We start from the raw sequence: 20,782 nt of genomic DNA, 5'->3' as shown, positions 1-20,782 counted from the left end.
ATATTAAATGTAATATTGACTTAAATGAACAGTGATGAAAAACTACTACGCATAGATAAAGTAACACACACAGCAACAACAGAGACATTAAATGGCCACTTTCATAAACTGAATGAGCACAGTGAGCCAACAAATGATCTTCGATCGGGTGGGGTAATATTATGTCTGTGCCCAGTGTTTCATAATCCGCTCATGTTGGCACAGACAATTAAAATGTAGTTGATATTTCTGCTGCTCTGGTGCCGTTGGTGGGATTTTCTCTCTGCTTTAGACATATTTTCTCTTGTAAGGCAATCTGTCAAAACAGCTTTAATAAAGAAACTTTTTTGGAGAGCGTTGATGCAAAAGCTTAGCGTGTTGGACGGTATCTGGACAGTTTACTTGGACACTTGTAACACTTTCCTCTGCAAGGTTTAGTCAAAACTCACTAATATGAGTATCATGTTTTAGACACACATTCTATATAGAATTTTCCCTTTTTTATTTATATTAAGCCTAAAAGGTCCCAGTATTTTCATATGAAGTGATTGACATGTGTGCTGAGCTCCAGTGCGATGTCTGATGTCAGTGAATGCCTCAAAAGTGTAGAACAGCTTCAAGGAACCATAATGTATCATCTTCTAGTACAGTTTGTGACAGTTCATAGTTCTAAAAGCATATTTAAAACAGTGCACATGAAATATGTACAACTGCAGTAAATGCACCATTTCAAGTTAGTTCCTGGCGCTAGCCCTGTCATTTCAATGACTCCGGTATCTCAGCTGACCCCTGATGTGGTCCACCCCCACCCCCACCCCAGCTTCAGCCCGCAGTGGTTTGAAACTAGAAGTCACAAAGTGTCCGTCTCCTCGTCACCGTCAGCAGGGGACAGTAATTGAGGCTTCTCAGACAGCCGAGCAGTGCGTGCCAGCGCTAGACATTAAGCCCAGCCAATTAGGCTGTGTTTGACTTAGTGCTCTGAGCGGTTGTTCCTGTCCGTATGCGCCACAGAGAACAGTTATGATAACAGCTCTGGTAATGATTCTAACAATGCTGGAGCCTCGGCGAAGGCAGATCGTCTCATAATGAGGCCTCGCTCAGGCTGCGGATGACAGGGTCGCGGTGTGGAGGCCGCGCTCTGATCCTCTGACCACTGGAGGCGTGCGTGCGCGCGTGCGTGCGCGCGTGCGTGCGTGTGTGCGCGCGCGCGTGCGTGCGTTAACCTCTTCCCAGGCTGTGATTGGAAGAGAAGGCCGCAGTGCTCCCAGTGGCTTGCCAATTAGGACACTCACATCCATAAATATTTCAGCCTCCTTCTTATATAGGTCAGGCCTCTCTCACTCACTGTCTCTGTCTCTCTCTTCCTGACGCTCTTTACTCTCACACCCGTAATATTTCATGTCAGTAGTTGTGCAGCACTTATCCTTATGTCTCTGAGTACTCTGACTATTGAAAGCATCGAGGTAGGTGCCTCTGAATTAAGCCGCAGTGATGTATTTTTATCTGCCCATTCTCACTTTACACACACCTGGTATTTCCATACAGAGGAGTTTTAGAGTTCCTCAGAGTGTATTTGCCTTTCTATATGTGCGTGAGTGTGAGCGTGAGTGGGTGGGAGGGGTTATTATGCAACAGATATGATGTCACTTCAGGTGAATACTAGACAGAAGTGACATCACCAAGTGCTCGCCAGGGGGACTTGAGGGGACACACCAGTGATGTCATCAGACAGCGTAGTGAGGGGGCGGGAGATATTTGGTGCTGTGGTTGCTGAGCAAAAAAAAAATCAAACAAATCAGATTCTATTCTGCTAAAACACGCTCACCCCCCCCCCCCCCCCCCCCCCATTCCCCCTCCAACGCACAAACACAAAACGAGCTCCTTTCTCGTGTGTTTGTGTGCGTGTTATGTGAGTCCTCATCGCTCCTAACAGCAAGACAGTTTGCACATCCACACGGGGTTATATAAGCCAGCTGAGGCACACTAAAGCGCCAGTGGGTTTTTAGATCATACTGTGTCGGAGCTCCCGTCATCCATTGCTCTACTGGGTGCTAAGCAGCTGAGGGAAAAGAAAGAGAGGAAGAAAACGTTCGGTTTTGCAAGCTACTAATACTGAGGTGATTCTACGGGACAACCTTCACTAGTGAGAAGACGACCATGTAAAAGACCTGTGTGTTTGATTCACAGTAGGAAATTCACTGTCTGTCAGTGAATTGAGTAGTTGTTGTTTTATTTTGCGTTCTTTTGTATACAAGTTTGTTTCTGAGTATAAATTACAACACAGGACAAAAACTGTGGCCAACACAACACACACCCAGAGCTACAGCTTCCTGACAGGCCGGCTACTGTCTGCAGGTTTATATTCGAATGTGTGAACAAGTTGCAGGGACACAACTAACATTTAAAAAGTCGGTCCATGATTTTCCTCATTAAGCACTAGGTCTATGAAATATCACACATTGTTAAGCACATTCTGGAAAAAGGAGCATTTCTGGCTATTTGTATTTTTTTGCAATTTTTAATTAACATTTTTTTATTCATTTTGACATTTAGTCTTTTGGGGTATTTAATTATAATAAAATGTTTTTTACTATATTCTAGTGTTCAAATACTAATACTAAATAAATTAGGAAGTAGTTATATTTTAAAGACCACTTTGATCCTTATTGCACTTAATATCAAACATTGACTGGCAGGATAATTAGTATGTAATATGTGCAACTCGTAAGAAAGTAAGCAGACCTCACATCCAGGTCTGCAGCTCCTCATCTGAACCCGTTCTGCCGTCTGGCACCCGGCCTGTCAACGATCCTAAGCGTTGTTGTTTTCCACAGCAAGCAGCTGTTTGCAAAAGACTCTCAGCACCAAACAGAGGAGACAGTGAACAGTACATACTGCGTGTCTCCTTCAGAGGCTGCTCCTGCTGCTTATGGGTGACATATTATGAACAAAAGGTCTAATTTGACGCTGTATTTTGTGACAAGAACTGTTGCATAATACGTTATTTTACTTGTTACAATTAATATTTGTGAATTGTGGAATTAGGACACAGCAGCGGTCCTCCACAAATCTTCTGGGTGCTGCTAGTTTCAGCATGTGAACATGTTACTAATAAATAATGCAAAAATGAAATACCTTACACACCCAATTAAGTGTCTCATTAAGTTTCCCTGGTGATTTCGCACCAAACCAGCCTAGTGTTTGCATGTGCTGAATTGAGAGTACTCATTGACATTGATGACAGAATCTGTGTTACCCCGGGGCCTCGCAGCAGACTGGACTCTGGCTTTGCTGCTGCCCAATAAAATCAATGGGTCTGGAGCAGCACACGCAGAGGTGGTGGGTGGGTGAAAACAATACAGCCTTGTCAACCAGTCCACAGCCTTTTGGGAAACATATTGTGTGCGTCTGCTTGGACAGTGAGATGAAGGGTCTGAATGTCAGGTGAGGGGAGATGAGACAGACAAACACACTCTGTGTCCCAGCCAATAAGGTGTAGCAGTATCCAAGGCAATAAATAACCCTCCCACTGAGATGGGAGATAAACCAAGAACACAGATATGGCCCAGTAAATTAAAATCCAATCAGCTGACCAGGTTAGTGTTACCAGTCAGACTTTACTGTCATTGAGACGGAATAAAGAGGCACCGCCTGTCAAACAGGGATGAAGGAGCATGTCCTGATATTAAAGCAAGACTAGAAAACACAGAATGAGCAGTACTGACTGTCACACGTGATAAAAAAAGATGGCAGCACGCAATTAGTTTCACAAACACGGGTTTATTTATCAGCTGTGAGCTACGACAACCTGAAAAGTCCCACAGCCGTGAGAGACAACAGTAAATTATCTGCTTCTTTTTTATCTCCACATATAAAACAGTAAAGGGAAAACAAGAGAATGCTGATCAGAAAGAAACCAAATGAAAATGACCTCCAGCTGCTACAACGTAAAGGAGAAGCAGCCGCCGCTCGTAATGCAAACACACACACACAAACAACTTCTATAGGTCATAGGAAAGGCACTGATCATAATTTACAGATGTCTCTAGTATTTGTTAGATACATAAAAAAACATGAGCTGATTTACTTTTTGGCCTCTCGTAGATGATTCGAATAACTGATAGAATGACTCACGTGACAGACACTTTTTTATTTCTGGTGCAGCTTTTCACTCACTGTGGCGTTTTCCTTCCTGCTGGTGCGTGACGTTGGCCATGCTAAGCTCTGACAGCAAACGACATGCTGTCACGCAGACATTGAGGCGGGATCTGAGGGGACATGAGCAGTGGAGCCGGGTGGAGGGTAATTACTGTAAATGAAATGAGTTCTGCAGAGGGAACTTTAATTGTCTGCGCATGCATGACAAGTGCAGTGATTTCACTGAGGGAGAGCAGCGTTCCCCTGACCCGGCACTGCGTGATGGTATGTTAACATGACAGAGCAGCATTTACAAGAACGACGGGGTTTTAATAGCACCAAATATCGATTTACATTTGCAGGCTGTGTATCACCAAAGGGTTCACAAATTTTCTCATTTTTAATATTAGAAATATATAAGGAGTTGAGGAGGAAAATCTGAATTTCCAGGAATCTATCTAGAAAATACAAGCCTTGTAAACCACAGAGAGATTTTCACACACTCACTCACTCAGTGTCATTGGGTGACACACACTAAATCCTGAACGCTGAATAATAGGCAGAAAATGCCAAGTAAATTATAAAAGTAAGTAAATGCAAAAATGCGGAAACAAAACAAGTCATTAATGAATTTAACACACTGATGTCACTAACTCATCTATGACTCTTGTGATTTAGAAATTTCAATGAGTGAAAGCTGCAGCTTTTAGATTTGAGCTCAAATCTGCATTAATGTCAGAACATTTAAATTTGAAAATAAAATAAGTGCACTGTTGATTTGAAGGTGTTTACTTTACAACCAATGGCCAGTATCAGGGGTTGAGAGGTGTTTCGTTGGTGGGTGTTTGATGCTGCTGATGGTAGGCAACTGTGGTGCAGGGTGACAAGCCTCTTAAGCAGGACAAAGATGCTGCAGGGGCTCAGTACAGAGGAAGAGCAGGAGAACGTGCGCAGGGGATTAATAAGCGTTCGTAGTATTAAATCAATGTGCGCTGAGGTACCTGATTAGCATGACCCTGTCCTGCACATCAGCACATTCAGGGCTGGGGGAGGCTGATTAAGAGCCTTTGCAATTTTCCTCAGAGCTCTGTCAATGAAGGAGAGAGTGAAAGAAAGAAAGGAAGAGAGAGAAAAGGACGGAGGGAAGGAAAGTGCAGGAAGACACCTTTATAAGGTCACACGCACAGTTCATGTATCCGCTGAGCTACCAGAACCAGAAGGTGCAGAACATATTACTAACATAACATATTGTACTTTTTATTTTTTAACTTTAATTCAGAATAAATTTGACGAGATGCTAATTAAACAGGGTCTGACACCTTAGTGTGTCCGTTCCTGATCCTGCAGGAAAGTCATTTTACCCGCCAGTCAGTTCACTTTCAGCTACATCCTGTGATCCTGCTCAGAAGCTCCTCAATGTTCCCATCACTTGTCCGGACCCGGGGTTTCGTGAAGATTTTGCAACGCCGAGGGCGAGCAAGTGCAGAGACCCAGCCGCTACGCGCCCGTGTGTCTCATTAAGTTGTTTGTCAGGCAACACTGACGAGTGCCAGCGTTGGGCTTTCAGCCTGAGCTGCAGCCGCGCCACTCGATGCAGCACACGCAGTATCCGCTCTCACACTGTGCGTCTGTGAGCAGGTTGGCACGTGGGCCGGCGGGTGGCCGGGCCGGGCCGGGCCGGGCCGGGCCAGGCCGAGCTCCGCTCGCTTTATTCTCTTTAATCAGCACAAAAACTCTGCAGTATGTTAAGTTTTTTGACTAACTTTATCCTCCTGTCTCAGTCTCTGTGTAACCCTTAATATATAACCCTGTATTTGCAGGCTCTGGTTTCATATTTACTGCACAGACAGTACACAGTATCCTCCTTCCCATCTAACCTTCTTTAATATAATGAATTATTGATTCTTAAAGTAATTTCCTCACTTTATTGTGATGTGATGAATTCCGAGACTGCCTTATTTCTGTTTACCTCAAATCAGTTTAATGCAGCTTCATGTGGTGAAATTAGTTCAAGTGGCCATTTAGATGCAGAGACACACGCATTTTGCAGTACTTCTGTACTACTTTTAAAATGTTCCTTCTGAACCTCCTGATGGAAAATGTACTCGCGTTTGACTTGTAAAGGAAGGTGCACTGCTCTGCACAGCTGTGACCTCAACAGAAATCAAAGTCACTACCTCAGTGCTAATCACAGGGCTCCGGAGAGCAGCCTTTCATGTAGGCTGAGGCGAGAGCTTCAGAAACCTAAGATGCTGTGAAGGCCGGCGCTGTCGTTAGCTATTAGCGCCGAGGTCAAAGCTGTCATTTGGACGCGGCCGTTGTTGTTCAGCAGCCGGCGTTTGACACTGTTTCACCATACAGGAGAGTCACTGCGCACGCTCTCCCGGGACTCTTACCATCCCAGCAGCCCTCTGTCAGAATAATGTCACCCTGGCCGAGATGACGGGCATTCGCCGGCCTCCCTGATACGCTGGGAAGTTGTAACAGATGTACAGTTAATGAGAATCACAGTTGTTTAGAGAGGATGAAGACGTGATGACAATGGCAATTCAGCCGTACTCTCACACAGCGAGGCTAAAGTTACTATAGGCCTTGACTTTATATTAGCCCCAATTAATATTATAATAATACTTCCTTGATTAGCTCTACAGTAGCAGGTACTGGTCCCTGTCTGTGTGTCATCCTACCAGTCTCTCTCTCTTTCCCCCAGGGGGGGGGGCTTAAACATCCCCCCAGGCTGCATTCAAGCCTCAGCCCTTAAAGAATAGAAAGAAAAGATGTAAAACTTCCCAAAGGAGGACTGGTTTTGAAGAGGTGGAGTCTTACAGTACCCACTGTAAAGCCAGATGCAAGGCCTCGGGGCATAGTTACTGTCCAACACCTCGCTCGCTCAGCAGCCACTTCAGGCAACAAGCCGTCCGGAGGCATAGGCTGTAAGAGCTCTGTGCATACACCTCATACAGTACAGGAGAGCATCCTGGCATTTAATCTATGCAGGGACTTCTGAGGTGTGGAATGTGCTCACGTACCCGGGTACACGTTGGCCTGGTCCCAGAGAAGGCCCAGTGCATGCTGGGAGGTCGTGTTGAAGGTCACTGCACTTTGTGGAGGAGCTAAACATGGAATTTGCTGCACATAATATTTGGTGTGAATCTAAGGGCACGTACTTGTGATGATAATGCACTTAATGGCCTTTGCTTTCTTTCACATCGTATTCAACTGCTGCTTTAATTGAAAGCCTACACCTGAACCTTAAAGAGCCTTTGTGCTTTCATGCCCGGTGTTGCACAAACATCAGTGAATGTCAGCTGCTAGTGGAACAAAAAGGCAGATTCGCTGCAGTCAGGTTTGAAGTGACACAGCTGAACTTCAACATGCTTGTATTTGCCGGATGAGTGCTCCCATTACGACGCTGAACACTTTTAACCTTTCCTGCTCTTGTCTGCCTCTCTGATCTTTCTCCAACACCTTGAGCTCTCGCACTATTAAACAGCCCGTCTGTCAACAATCAATAAATTTGGCTGGAGCTCCATCCCTCATTTGTCTTGGCAAATGAAGCTGATGGATCACAGAGAGTCCCGCTGACCTCTCCCAGGTACTGTGCTGTGACGGCCACGTCGATAACTTCAGGGTTGATGGGAAGGAGGAAAAGAGGCAGAGATGGTTGGATTTAGGAAAAGCAGAGCATCTGGAGCAGGACACCAGAGCAGGGTCAACTCTCTGGACAGCTTAATATTTAATCAACCCTCCTCCCGGTAACTGTAAACCTTCTGGTCGAGCAAGGACACAAGTGGAAGAGGGGGGAAAGGAGGGGGAAAGACAAGGTGAAAAGACACTTTATCTTTCAAATTGTCTTGCGCTTTGACTGAGTGGGAATTAAATGAGAGAGAGAGATGAAAAGGACGGAAAGGAGAGATGAGGTGGAGGAACGTTGGCCGGGGCAGCGCGATGACCGTGTGCAGCAGACGGAGACAGATAGATGGGTGAAAGATGGATGGCCGTGAATTACAGCGTTAAAGACGTCTTCATCGCGCAGGTTGAGGCTCAGCGGCTGGGCTGTTTCAGACAAGGTTAAAGAAAGAGAAAAGCACATTATGATGCCGAATGATGACTTGATGATGACAGGTGGGTCACGGGGGAGCGACGGATGTGGAGGCAGGTCACAAACATGTCCGGACTGCTAACAAGCGGAGCACGAGGCACACGGCCCTTTTAAACAATTTGAGTCATTAACATGAGGTTGAAATCTCAGTTTGGAAGCATTTACACACAAAACCAGTGAATTTCATTTGGCTTTTTTTCAAACGTGCAGTTCAATGACAATTCCAGAACATAAACATATTTGGTGTAGAGGATTGTAGAGTATGGTGTTAGCTGTCATTAGACGTGGGTGTGGGACCGTGGCAGCCCGACAACCTTAAACACATTATATGGTGGATGATGGAAAACATAGAGCCTCATCAGACGGGGGTCTTCCTCCGCCATGGCCGCCTCTCTAGTGCAGCTGTTGACTTTCATCTCGCCTAAGGGCCGGGGAGGCTTTTCCCACTGAGCCGGACATAAGTGAATCCCTGATGGGCCCGAGGGCTTAGGGGGAAGGAGGGCGATGAACGGCATCTGGTAGGAGGGCAGATGGTCTGCCAGGAACCCCGGCGAGTCCCCGTGGAGGCGCAGGCGGTCGGGTTCAGCGCAGAGTCGCCCAACTCGGTGTCAGCACTTCGGGGAGAAGCTGGGAAAAACGCTGAGGCGGCAGCCGCGCGGGGAGACGAGGTGAAGTGGTGAAGATTTAACCAGCCTGATGGAAAGTTTAAGTCTGAATGTTAAGCAGGAGAGGAGGGGAGGGGAGGGTGGTCAAAGGAGAGACAGCGGGGGGCGACTTCATCAGCGTCTCCTCTGCACAACTCCAGCAACTGCATGTCTAACTTTGCCTAGACTCTAGTTTGACTCCGGCTTGACCTCTGGGGCCACATCGTACTTCTCCTCCACTTTTCGCTTCTTGATGGGAAGCTGCGGGGTCGCCGTTTGCTTTCAAGGACGCGGGCCGCATCCCGCTGCAGTGCGGCCCGGCTCGCGCGCACGCCGCCGCTCAGGTGGTGCGACGTGAAGCAGCCGTGCGGCGCCGTGGTCTGCGAGGAAGAGCGCTGTGAGAGAGGAGCAGACAAGTGGTGATTACATAAGGTTGGATAACAGGCTCACTGTGGGGACACACACTCACTAGACAGTGTTGATGGAGTCTTTCACAGGCCTGATGGGGTGTTGATTAGGATGTGCTCACACACGAGGAGCAGATGCTGAAATGGATTCTAATGTGCTTTTCTTTCTTTGTTTCTCTCTCTCTCTCTCTCTCTCTCTCTCTCTCTGTTTCACACTCATCCGTCCTTTCATCGGCGCCATTTCCCCCCTTTCTTCGCTGCCCCTCTGGCTGTCCTCCTCTCTGCGTGAACACCAAATCACATCCAATTGTCCCGCCGCCTTTTTCCCCCTCCACCCAGGTGCGGTGCGAGCCTCCAGCATCTTCCCCATCCTCAGCGTCATCCTGCTCTTCATGGGGGGCCTGTGTATAGCTGCCAGTGAGTTCTACAAATCACGCCACAACATCATCCTCAGCGCTGGGATCTTCTTTGTGTCTGCAGGTGAGTCGGATTGTGAAACAATGCACACAGGCATCAGCTTGGAAAATTAGCATCTGAAATGAGCATCTTTATAAATAAAGTATAAGTGGATGAGAGGACTCATTTCTATATAATAGATGTATGTAGGTGAAATAAACATTTATTTATTCATTGACTTTGAGCAGTCTGTTTTTTTAGCTCCAAAAATACATTTTAATTGTTTTTTTGTAATAATTAAAAGGCCACAAATACACAGGTTTTTGTTTTATTTTTTTGCTGTTAGCCTTTTTTCGCTTCTTCGTTTGTCTTGTCTTCGTTTTCTCTTGATCCAGTCGCCATGCACCCAGCCACCCAAAGGGACCCAACTCTAAAAATACGTCGTCCCTGACACACTTTCTCTGAGATCTGTCTCACCATATACTATGTCAAACATTTCCCACAAGTCAAAGTGTACAGTGTGCTAGAATAGTGGCGACTGCTTATGCTTATTAGACATGTCGCCTTATTCTATTCTCCACCCAAAATGATTAGCATCAGAACCAAAGAAGTCACTCTGTTTTAAGGTTAAGAGGCTGGATTTACTTGTTACGATCCATGAATCAGGCCCCAAGAAATGCTCCTATGAGCTCATCCTGAACAATATCTAGTGTCTTATTTTCTTGCTTTCCCCGTGATCTCATTGCCTGTAACCCTCTGCTCTCCTGTTACCCAAACCTTTAGGCCTGAGCAACATCATCGGGATCATCGTGTACATATCAGCCAATGCGGGGGATCCTTCAAAAAGCGACTCAAAGAAGAACAGCTACTCTTACGGCTGGTCCTTCTACTTTGGCGCCCTCTCCTTCATCATGGCTGAGATGGTGGGCGTTTTGGCCGTCCACATGTTCATCGACCGCCATCGACAGCTCCGAATAGGGGCCCGAGCAGCCGACTACCTCCAAGGATCGGCCATAACGCGGATCCCCAGCTACCGCTACCGCTACAGGCGCCGCTCACGCTCCTCCTCCCGCTCCACAGACCCGTCACACTCCCGGGATGCCTCTCCGGTGGGCCTCAAGGGCTTCAGTGCACTGCCATCCACAGAGATCTCCATGTACACCCTGCCCCGGGACACCCTCAAGTCCTCCGGCACGCCCACCGCCACCTACAACTCCGAGAGGGACCACAACTTCCTGCAAGTCCACAACTGCATCCAGAAGGAGCTGAAAGACTCGAGCCACACCAACACAGCGAACCGGCGCACTACGCCGGTATGAGGGAGCAGGCGCAGGCCAGGGCAGGCCAGCGGAGCAGAGACCAGGAGACACGGGAAGTCCTGTGGGTACCAGGCGGATTTCCATGTTTGTAGACATTTGTTCTTTTTGTTCAGCTGCATGACTTTTCTATTACCGCTGTTGGGAGAGTTTCAACGGGTCTGCTGTGTTCCTGGACTTAATGGCAGAAGAGGGAATGGGTCAGATGGTCCCGACGGGGTTGCGCAGGGTTCCTTCCTTGGGCGCTGACAGGGAGGGAGGGAGGGAGGGAGGACGGGGGGCAGCCATTCATGAGCTAAACAATTGTTTTCATGATTTCATAGCCATCTAATAGTTTTGTTGGAGCGACAGGCCAAGCGCCCCCTCAGCCAGCCCAGCGTTCAGACAGACACCTCTTATTGACTCATTTGCTCATTTTTTGCATTAAAACTGTGAATTGTTACAGTTTGGGATTCAGTACGAATTAACCCACTCTGTAATCTCTAACAAAGGTACTATATATATATAAATATATATGTATTACTTTTATAAATAAATTATTATGTTAATAATCATGAGTTAAACACTTTAACAAAGCAAAAAAGAAAAAAATAACTTACCTAAACCAAGTGCTGTTGGAAACGAGAAAAGACTCTTTTAGTATCTGTTCACTTGAAGGTTGAGAACATGGGAAGGTCCTTCAGGTAGAAGCAGTACAGACAGTAGAATGATATCTATTCTATTCTATTCAAAGAACCTTCTCGTCTTTTTCTCAATCCCTGTTCACTTTCTCTTTTTTTGGGGGGGTATTGTTACGGGAGAGCTCAACCCCTTAATGGAAACACAGGGGGTGAGAGTTCCCAAAGCAAAGACTCCAAACTCGACTTCTACCAAACAACGAAGGAAGGAGCAGAGGGGGAGGAAAAGAAGAGGATGTCATAGTGAAAAACAAAAACAAGTTAAATATAAACTAGTACAAGAGAAGCTAAGTGACTCACAGTTTCAGAAATTAAATGCATGCTATTAAATTACAGCAAATCTGCTCTTGAGAAACTTAAGTTAATAATTATAAGGGGAAAAAAGCAAAAGCGCTAAATTTTCAAATATTAATGTTTTCATGTTTCATGTAATTTTCTTATATTTTTTGTATTTAGTTAGTTTATTTGCCCCTCTTGCTTTCGTGAGACATACCAAACAAATGACATTGAACAAAACTGCTTTTTTAAACGGTTTGGTTGATTTCTTTATAAATATATAAATACATGTATGTATGTATTTTATTTTTAAAACTCACACAGCCTTAGTCATTAATTTGATTCTTTTGACTTTTAATGTGTTGTTCAAGTTGAAAAATGAATACTTTAAAGGTGCCAAAACCATATGATCCTATACTTGGATGCATCAAGTCCTGATGAATAAAATACAAACCCTAGGGGGAACAAATCACCCTGTTTCATTGTGTGTCTCTAACACACGCTCTGCTCTCATCAAAGTAACTTCATGGTTGTTTGGGGGTCAAATGAGTACAACATATTTTAACAGTTGAATTGTTAGGTGTAACATGGATCAAACACTGTAAGGTTACATTTGATGTTGACTGTTTACACGAATGTGCACGCTTTCTCGTATTCTGGGCTACAAAGACAAAACCATATCAGACAGGGACACTCATGGCCTTTTTCCTGAACAAAGCATTCCTGACATAAAAACATAGGTTTGGTCTAGTCTGCTGACGGATTCCCTGTTAAAAGGACGTTCAACACCTTTCTACATGAGCGGCCTGAGAGCATTGTGTGTGTTCTTCTGGACCGTGGCCTGTTTTATGCATGTGAGCTGAGTGAAAAGAGAGGTTCTCCACCAAACGGCCTGAATTAATAAAGTTGAGGCGTTCGCAGCAGGTTTTCTAGCATAGTGTGTATACTGTGTTTACAGGCCACCAGATGCATCCAATGGGAAAACAGAGAGAAACGTTTGCATTAGAAAAAGTGCTGAGACCCAGATTTTCTCTGAGTTCACTGTCACAAGCTGCTCTCCTTAGATTTGTGGGGAAATGGTGTCAAAGTGGCAGCAGTCTAAATGAATCTGGCTTTTTATGTAGACCCATCTTCATTCAGAATTCATAAGCAGAAGTCATTTTACAAGCCTAAAGAGTGTGTGTGTGTGTGTGTGTGTGTGTGTGTGTGTGTGTGTGTGTGTGTGTGTGTGTGTGTGTGTGTGTGTGTGTGTGTGTGTGTGTGTGTGTGTGTGTGAGGTTTAGCGATACAGACTTTTTCATAAAGACGACTGCAGCTGTCTGACTGTCACATCTTTAATATGTCTGAGGACTTAATAAATCGGGGTTTTTTCTGTCTCTTTCCATCTCCTCTAAGGCAGATCGCTTCTTTGTCTCTCTCATAACTTTTTCAGCGCGGTGCCTTGTCAAGTATTTCATTGAGTTGGACGTCCCAGGAACACAACATGCCCATAAACTCTGTGAAATGAAACATCAAATATGGCATCTAAGGATGGAAAGGAGAAGCGGCATTTGTGATGGACTCTCAGTTAAGTTACAAATCAGTGATGAGATAATTATTCTGTGCGATGATCTATGCAGTTCTTAACAGGCTCATTGTGCAGGTGTGGGCGGGGGGGTGAAGCTCCCCCTTATTTTCCTCACGCTCCTCTTCTTCATCCTCTGCTCTCACAGTGGAGCCGGAAGCCAGAAAAAGCACATTATGCCCTTGAAGAGTAAACACTAAGTTTTTTTTCTTGGCAGGAAAGCAGAGCACAGTGATGTCAGCAGGGGTCAGGGCAGGTGCTCCAGTGCTAGAACGGATGAGAGCTCCACCCTCAGCCTCAGCACTGTCCATCTAGAATGGACATACCTGGTGTTTTATGGCAGGACGAGATCAGCTCGCTGGTGGTAGCTGCTGCTGGCGCTTAATATGGTGAGAATGTGAAAGCTGAGGTCCACACTGTCCCCTCTTGGCTGCGAATATTAAAAGCAAACACACCGCCTTTGTGTCTCTGGCACACTGCAAGGTTACATAACCTCGCACCAAACCATCCAATGACCTTTCTCTGACTATACTGGACAGCTTTCTGGGAACAAACCTCCATGGGAGCTGCGTGGTCTCCCAGAGCTTCCAAAGCAAATCTTCAAGTCACCGACAAGGGGCTGCAGCGTTCGGCTTTAATTCTCTGTGGATTAACTGGTCTGGGAAAAAAAATGCAACCTGATCTGCATGTGTGTGTGTGTGTTTCTGTTGTGAGGAATGTTTGTCTTTTTGGCTGCGTGTGTGTAAAAGAGAGCGAGCGAGCGAGGGAGGGAGGGAGGGAGGGAGTGAAACGAGGCCTGTTGTTTGTGCTGACCAGAGAACAGTTGTTGACTGCACTCACCCCAGGTTATTTTTTGGGTCATGCAGAGTTGAATGGCAACAGTGAGCTGTAAGCATGGTCAGCCAAGTGAAAAAGAAAAAAAAGTCACTGGAGCAAACATAGTCCGCAATGACACAGTGGCGTCACCCCCGCTGCTGACACAGGCAGCGTGAGGCTTCGTCATTTCCTGCATTATATACATACGCACCAAGCAGGAGTCAGAGCCACGTCACCGCTGTATTACAAGTCATCTGAAGCTTTTAAATCCGGCTCTGAATAGTTGGGAAAAAGAGAGAGATAAAGAGAAGGACCCAGAGCGGCGCATCAAGCGCTGTGGCCTGCGTGAAGCCACTGGAGCGCCGTGCGCTGCCCCCTGGTGGCGGGACGAGGAACAGGCCCAGGCCGCTGCCGCTCATCTCAGGGAATGCTGTGTCCACAAACAGGTCTGGAATACTGATGGCACAGTGCAGGGGTGCAGGAGCTGCAGTCTGGCAGGCCCACGCTCACATTCACTGTCCTCTACACAGATGCACACTCAAGAGGCCCCGGCCTGAACGGACCACGAGAAGGATCCGCATAAAACGGTCAGCACCTGAACCGCTGCAGAATTTAGTGTCTCTGGTAGTCAATGTCACCAGTTCCCATTTACTGGTCAGACATGACTTGACTGTATAGTCAGTGAAGCATGATTACACAAATGCAGAATCTTTTAAATGAAACATCTAACACTGCTTCTTTTGGTAAATGTTCTGTGATTATTATAATTTTCTCGTGGTGCTTAAATATGGAATTAACTGACAGAATGTGATACTAGCTCTAAATTCAACCCAATCCAGGCGGACGTCGTCGGGCAGTCGGTCGGATCAGCAGCAGGCTGTGGCCCCCGTCCTGTGTAATAATGGTCCTAAGTGTGTGGTCGTCCCCTCCGACAGCCTGTCCTCCTGTCAGACACCGTGCCGCAGCGCAGCCCAGCCACTTCCCTCACTCTGCAGGAGAGCCCAGCACTGAGTCTGTGCCAACCGACCGACGGCGATGCCAGGACACGCACTGACACACAGATGCACACACCTACATTCACACGCACGCACGCACGCACGCACGCACGCACGCACACACACACACACACACACACACACACACACACACACACACACACACACACACACACACAGCATGCACCCTGGTTACCTGGCTGCCGTCCCACTAGCAACAGCTGCTACTTCAGGATGCATCACATACACACACACACTCACACACGAAATACAGTTATATGAAGTAAGTCACAAAGCGTAGCGCCTTCCAAGCCCCTGGCTCTGATAAGTGATGCTATGAGCTGATGGAGGACTGATCTAATCAGTGCCGAGGTCAGTGGGCAACCAGGGTGAGACGAGAGCTACAACTACAGAAGCTGCAGTGGCAAAACAAATTACAAAACACAACTATTCCGATATCTGTCATTCATCATTTTTTATTAGAACTCAGGACACTTACATGAAATCCTCATCTTTAAGTGATTCTCAGCTGACGGTCCACTGCAGGCAGGCGCTTGTAAAAGTGCACACAGATGCTGTTTAAGCAGATGCACGGGGTCATCAGGAGTGTCTGCTGGGACACCTCGCATCACCTCAGTGGGACAAGGAGAGCAATTAACAGCATCATTCTGTGCCACATTCAGCGGGAAGGGGGGCATTATGTAAAGCAGGGATCTTTGAACTGCAGCGCTGCATGTGCTGCACCGGGGCAGGGGTCACAGCCTCTGGAGGTCATTATGTAACAGCATGGCCAGCTACATGACTGCGACAATTCCTCCTCCAGCTGCTTCTACATGTACAGCAGGCCTTTTGTCACACTTTTGTCCTTTTTTCCCTTCACTGCAAAACTGCTTTGGTGAGGGAAATGTCAGATTCTTCAAATGCTGCTCCAGAGAACAATTGTCCTTCAACTCCCTCGACTGTAGGTTAATAGGGACCTTGAACATCCTTACTGGAAATCCACATTTCTGCTAAGGGTGCTGAATAATATGCAGAGGTGTCGGTGAGACACTTCTAAAAGGCCTGCAGAGCCCTGTGTCTTATTCGTTACCTGCTGAAGTGCAAGTTTTAGTTTTGGCAGTGATGAGTCAGAATGAATGATGTTGGTGCTTAATTACTGCACTGTGACTGCTAGAGTTCTGATGTCAGCCAAATGAAAGCCTTACAGCTCAAGGACACATAACCAGTTAAAACATGCAATGTTAGCTAAAGCCAGTTGTGCTGTCCATCAGTTCTGCATAGGTGGCTGCTCTCATCAGCTGACGCTGACCTTTCAGATGAAACCCTGAAAAAAAAAGTGCTGGAATCAAACCAGGCACTTTACTTTCACTACATGTACCTAGTTATGTACCATTGCCAAAAATGTAGTTCACGCATCTTAAATTAGTTAAAAAATGGCAAATGGTGCATTAGCGCAAATCCTTCCCCTCCCACCTATCTACCAAGCCTGAAAGCACAGTTGCTAAAGGCTTTCATTCCTCAATAACTTTTTTGTTCACTTAATTTTTTTTTTTTTTTTAAACACAGCAGGAATCACAACTCAGAGCAGGCGTGAAATCCAGTTTGTAGAAAAGCAAACAGACTTTAGTCAAACTACCAGGCTTACTTTAGTACATTTGTTCCAGCTGTTCAGAGTTGGAGGAAAAAAAAAAGTTGACACGTGAATGATCTTTATGGTTTATTAAAGTCTGCAAACAGTCATGATGGTACACAATGCAGAAGAAGAAACTCTGTAGTTTGCAGTTTAAGCCCTCTCCTCCTTGACAATATGGTCCTTCTTGAGTGGTCCCTGTGGAAGAGATAAAAGGATCAGCATGTTGATAAAACAACATGTGTGCTGCTTGTTTAGAGAGGTCAGTGTTCCCAGAGAGTGAACAGGGAGCCAGCACAAAAAAGTCACTGCTCCCCTGCCTCACTGGAGTTCACTATGGCACTGGAATGGAACCCAAAGTTCATACCAAAGACTGAACCAGGTTACGAACAGTGCAGAACAAGATCATACAATTCTCCTACTTTAACCTCAATATAGCAACTGAAGCCAAAACAAGCACAACCAACGAGAGCTTCAAGTACAAGGGTCTTACCATGAAAGCCTTCTTTTCCTCCACAGTCTGGAAGCGACCATGACCAAACTTTGAGGTTGTGTCAATGAACTTGAGATCGATCTTCTCCAAGGCACGACGGCTAGTCTGCACCAGCAGAGACTGGACAAAAAGATAGTCATTTAGAATACAAGACATTTTGCACAATTGTAACAGAACACAATACAGAATGGCCCCCAGTTGTCCTCACCTTGCGCAGGGTCAACACCCTCTTCTTGGTTCCCACAACACAGCCTTTCACCATGACAAAATCATTGGTCACCTCTCCATAGTGGACAAAGCCTCCCTTTAGGAAATAAAAAAAGTAAAGGTTTATCTCACATCACATTAACTTCCTTCTTGTTCACCTCAAGTTTAAAGACTATATTGTTTTAATTCTGCAATCTCAAACATTTGCAGTAATACAGTCTCAAATCATGTATGGGGTGCCCTCAGCATAGTCGACATTCAGCAGCAGGTATAAAAACCCTCTGTCCGCCCGTCGAGTGTCTCATCACAGGCAGAACACCACACCTTACAAGACCACTTTAACATTACAATCTGCAGCATAATCAGTCACATGCAAGTAATAAAAATAAAGGTTTATCTCACATCGCTTCCAGTTAAGACCATAGCAAAAAGGAGTGCAGTATACAAGCCACTTACCAGGGGGTTGATGCTCTTGTTTGACAGATCGTACTCCGTGGACGCATTGTTTTTAACCACCTTTCCATCCTTAGTGTGGTAGCCCTGGCCAATTTTGTAGATCTTTTTGTTGATCTCTGTACGGTGGTGGTAGCCTTTTTGACCGGCACGGGCCACAGAGAAAGCCACACGGGCAGGATGCCAAGCACCGATACAAGCCACCTTACGCAGACCACGATGGGTTTTGCGAGGAAGCTTTTTCGTGTGCCAACGGCTGGTGACACCTAGAAATCAAAAGACATTGATTCTTAAAGGGTACCAAACCAAAAGGTGCAGAGAAAGTTCGGAGTTATCACAATACGGAACAAGATGAAAGTAGCTGTAGACTCACCCTTGTATCCGTGACCCTTTGTGACACCAATCACATCGATCATCTCATCCTGTGTGAACACTGTGTTGACTGGTACTGCCTGCTCAAGTTTTTCACGAGCCCAATCAACCTTATCAGAGATCGTGCCACCATTCAGCTGCACCTCCATGAGGTGAGACTTCTTCTGCCTCAGGGAGAGCAAACGCATCTAGACACCCAAAATAAAAACCCCTTAGTCAGACAAGAAAATACAGTAAAATTGTATAATAATGTAAATTTTCATTCTCAGAAGGAAGGCAACATGGAAAAGAATATCCTCATGTGTGTCGGTTCCATAGTCTCATCACAGACAGACGCTCAATAAAAATCACGGTAAAGCCTAATAAACCAACCTGAGTGTGGGCAAGGATACGAATGACCTGGCAGTACTTCTTCATAGAAGCAAAGTCCTTCTCCAGCTGCTTCTTGCCCTCATCATCCTGCCATCTCTTGCAATACTTTGTGAAAGCCTTCTTCTTGGACTTGTACCTGACATAAGTAGCATAGCAAGAACATAACTACACAGGTCCTTCATAACCCCAGAGGGGCAGCGGAAGAACACTGTGCGCAGCTGCTCGCCCTCCCTCCATGTGGATAAGGGGGCTGGTGTCAGCCAATAAGGTTTCGGCTCATGGCACAGTTTCTAAGAAGCACTTTCCACTGGCCAGAGGAACCCGGAGCTCATCAGGGCACATGGCACCTGAGTGGAGCTGCCACAGGGGCCACCGTAATGTTAGACTCACTCAGTGAAACCACAGGAACTAACATCTGCTTCAAGCACAACATTCACGCTTATTCCATTTGTGACATGGCTCACCAGTTCTTGTAGAAGCGGCGCTTGCACTCGTCACTGACATGCTCAGCAAAAATGGTCTTGAAGGTACGCAGGCCACGGGGGGTGTTAACGTAACCCACAACTCCAACCACAATCATGGGAGGCGTCTCCACAATGGTCACAGCCTCAACAACTTCCTTCTTGTTCACCTCTGCAGAATTAAAAAAAAGTATAGTTTTTTAACCTCAATCTCAAACATTTGCTGATATACAGTCATCTTAAAGCATATATGGGGCGCCCTCAGCATTGTCGACATTCAGCAGCAGGTGTAAAACCTTCTGTCCGCCCGTCGAGTGTCTCATCACAGGCAGAACACCACACCTAACCCTAACCTTAAAGACCACTTTAACATGACAATCTGCAGTACAATCAGTCACATGCAAGTAAAACTTTAAATTAGAAACTATAAAAATGCAACATTAACTTGTTTGTTACACCAAGCAGTCTGCTAAAAACTGGCCTTTGTCAATTTTCCAACATCCATATATACACTTTTAAAAAGTCCCATCGTACTCACTCGAACCAGGTCTGTCGACCTCACGGACGATGTGAGTCATGCCGGCCTTGTAGCCCAGGAAGGCGGTGAGGTGCACGGGCTTGCTGGGGTCATCCTTGGGGAAGCTCTTTACCTTACCGCGATGGCGCCGGCTCCTCTTGCGGGGCAGGAAGCCCAGGGATCCGTGGCGTGGAGCCGAAAATTTACGGTGGGACTGCGGGAGAAGGAAAACTTAAGCCTCACAGCAAAATAGGTCATAAACGTAAATGTAGTGAGTTATCATACTTTGAATGAATTACGCTAAAAAAAATCAATAAAGTCCCTCGTTAGCTTAGCTAGCCAGCCCGCGTGTACCAGTAATCACGTTCCCATCTAAGACAAGCGCATTTCAGCTTGACATTAGATTTATATTGTCAATGTACAATATATGTAGTATTTCTAATATAAAAGTTCGTGTTTTATCAACACATACGCTAAAATATTTGCAGCGGCCTAGTCGTAGCAGCCATTTTGCCACGAGTTGCCGGTATGGCAGCATTCTTTCCTCAGTATATGGTTCTAACTTAAATACTGCACAAATCAATACTTAAGCCCATCGTACATTAGCTACAGTAGTGACATATGTGGTTTAGAAAGTCAACACTTTACGGATGTTGCAGATGATTTAAGGATTGCGACTTAGACTCTAACTGCAGTAATTCTTACTCACCATTTTGTCGCCAGTCCGATTTCGAAGAGGCCTTCAGTTAGGAAGACATGGGTTTATAAAGCACATAAGGTATCGCGAGACTCAGCGTTACTATCACGTTATGACCCGCCCCCTGTATTTTATGTCCCAAATTAATTAAAGTAAGCTACCACTTGATGTCGCTGTCTGACTTTACAAGCAAAAGCTATATTCAATCGTAATTAATTACGTTTCTAAGCCTTTATTGCTTCCACTCAAGGGCAGTAATTAACCAAATATA

General features: G+C 45.9%; 2 protein-coding genes and 2 non-coding genes across 4 annotated transcripts in view; 1 reads left to right on the top strand and 3 right to left on the bottom strand.

The window, feature by feature from the left end:
- The window catches only part of cacng2a (calcium channel, voltage-dependent, gamma subunit 2a), a 35,949-nt gene extending 23,543 nt beyond the window's left edge, over positions 1-12,406 (top strand). The window contains exons 3-4 of the mRNA XM_029159055.3: positions 9,609-9,749; positions 10,449-12,406. Coding sequence (XP_029014888.1) covers positions 9,609-9,749; positions 10,449-10,984 — 677 coding nt within the window. The 3' untranslated portion in view covers positions 10,985-12,406. The remainder of the gene's footprint in view (positions 1-9,608; positions 9,750-10,448) is intronic.
- A 4,607-nt stretch (positions 12,407-17,013) lies between these two features.
- Positions 17,014-20,675, bottom strand: rpl3 (ribosomal protein L3). The gene is made up of 9 exons (XM_029159652.3): positions 20,524-20,675; positions 19,836-20,028; positions 19,301-19,469; positions 18,837-18,972; positions 18,466-18,652; positions 18,096-18,358; positions 17,641-17,736; positions 17,433-17,552; positions 17,014-17,137 (listed from the first exon to the last, which is right to left on the bottom strand). Exons 1-9 carry the CDS (start codon positions 20,524-20,526, stop codon positions 17,093-17,095), a joined length of 1,212 nt encoding a protein of 403 aa, XP_029015485.1. The 5' UTR covers positions 20,527-20,675; the 3' UTR covers positions 17,014-17,092.
- On the bottom strand, positions 17,204-17,337 carry LOC114861171 (small nucleolar RNA SNORA54). Its single transcript, XR_003786722.1, has one exon. It is a non-coding gene; the product is annotated as a small nucleolar RNA SNORA54 (small nucleolar RNA).
- Positions 18,723-18,799, bottom strand: LOC114861174 (small nucleolar RNA U83B). The gene has a single exon (XR_003786725.1). It is a non-coding gene; the product is annotated as a small nucleolar RNA U83B (small nucleolar RNA).
- Positions 20,676-20,782: the final 107 nt, after the last annotated feature.

Source organism: Betta splendens, chromosome 8, assembly GCF_900634795.4.
Source record: "Betta splendens chromosome 8, fBetSpl5.4, whole genome shotgun sequence".
Lineage (NCBI taxonomy): Eukaryota > Metazoa > Chordata > Actinopteri > Anabantiformes > Osphronemidae > Betta > Betta splendens.
Note: the sequence above shows the minus strand (reverse complement) of the source record. Positions and strands in the feature narration are given on the sequence as shown.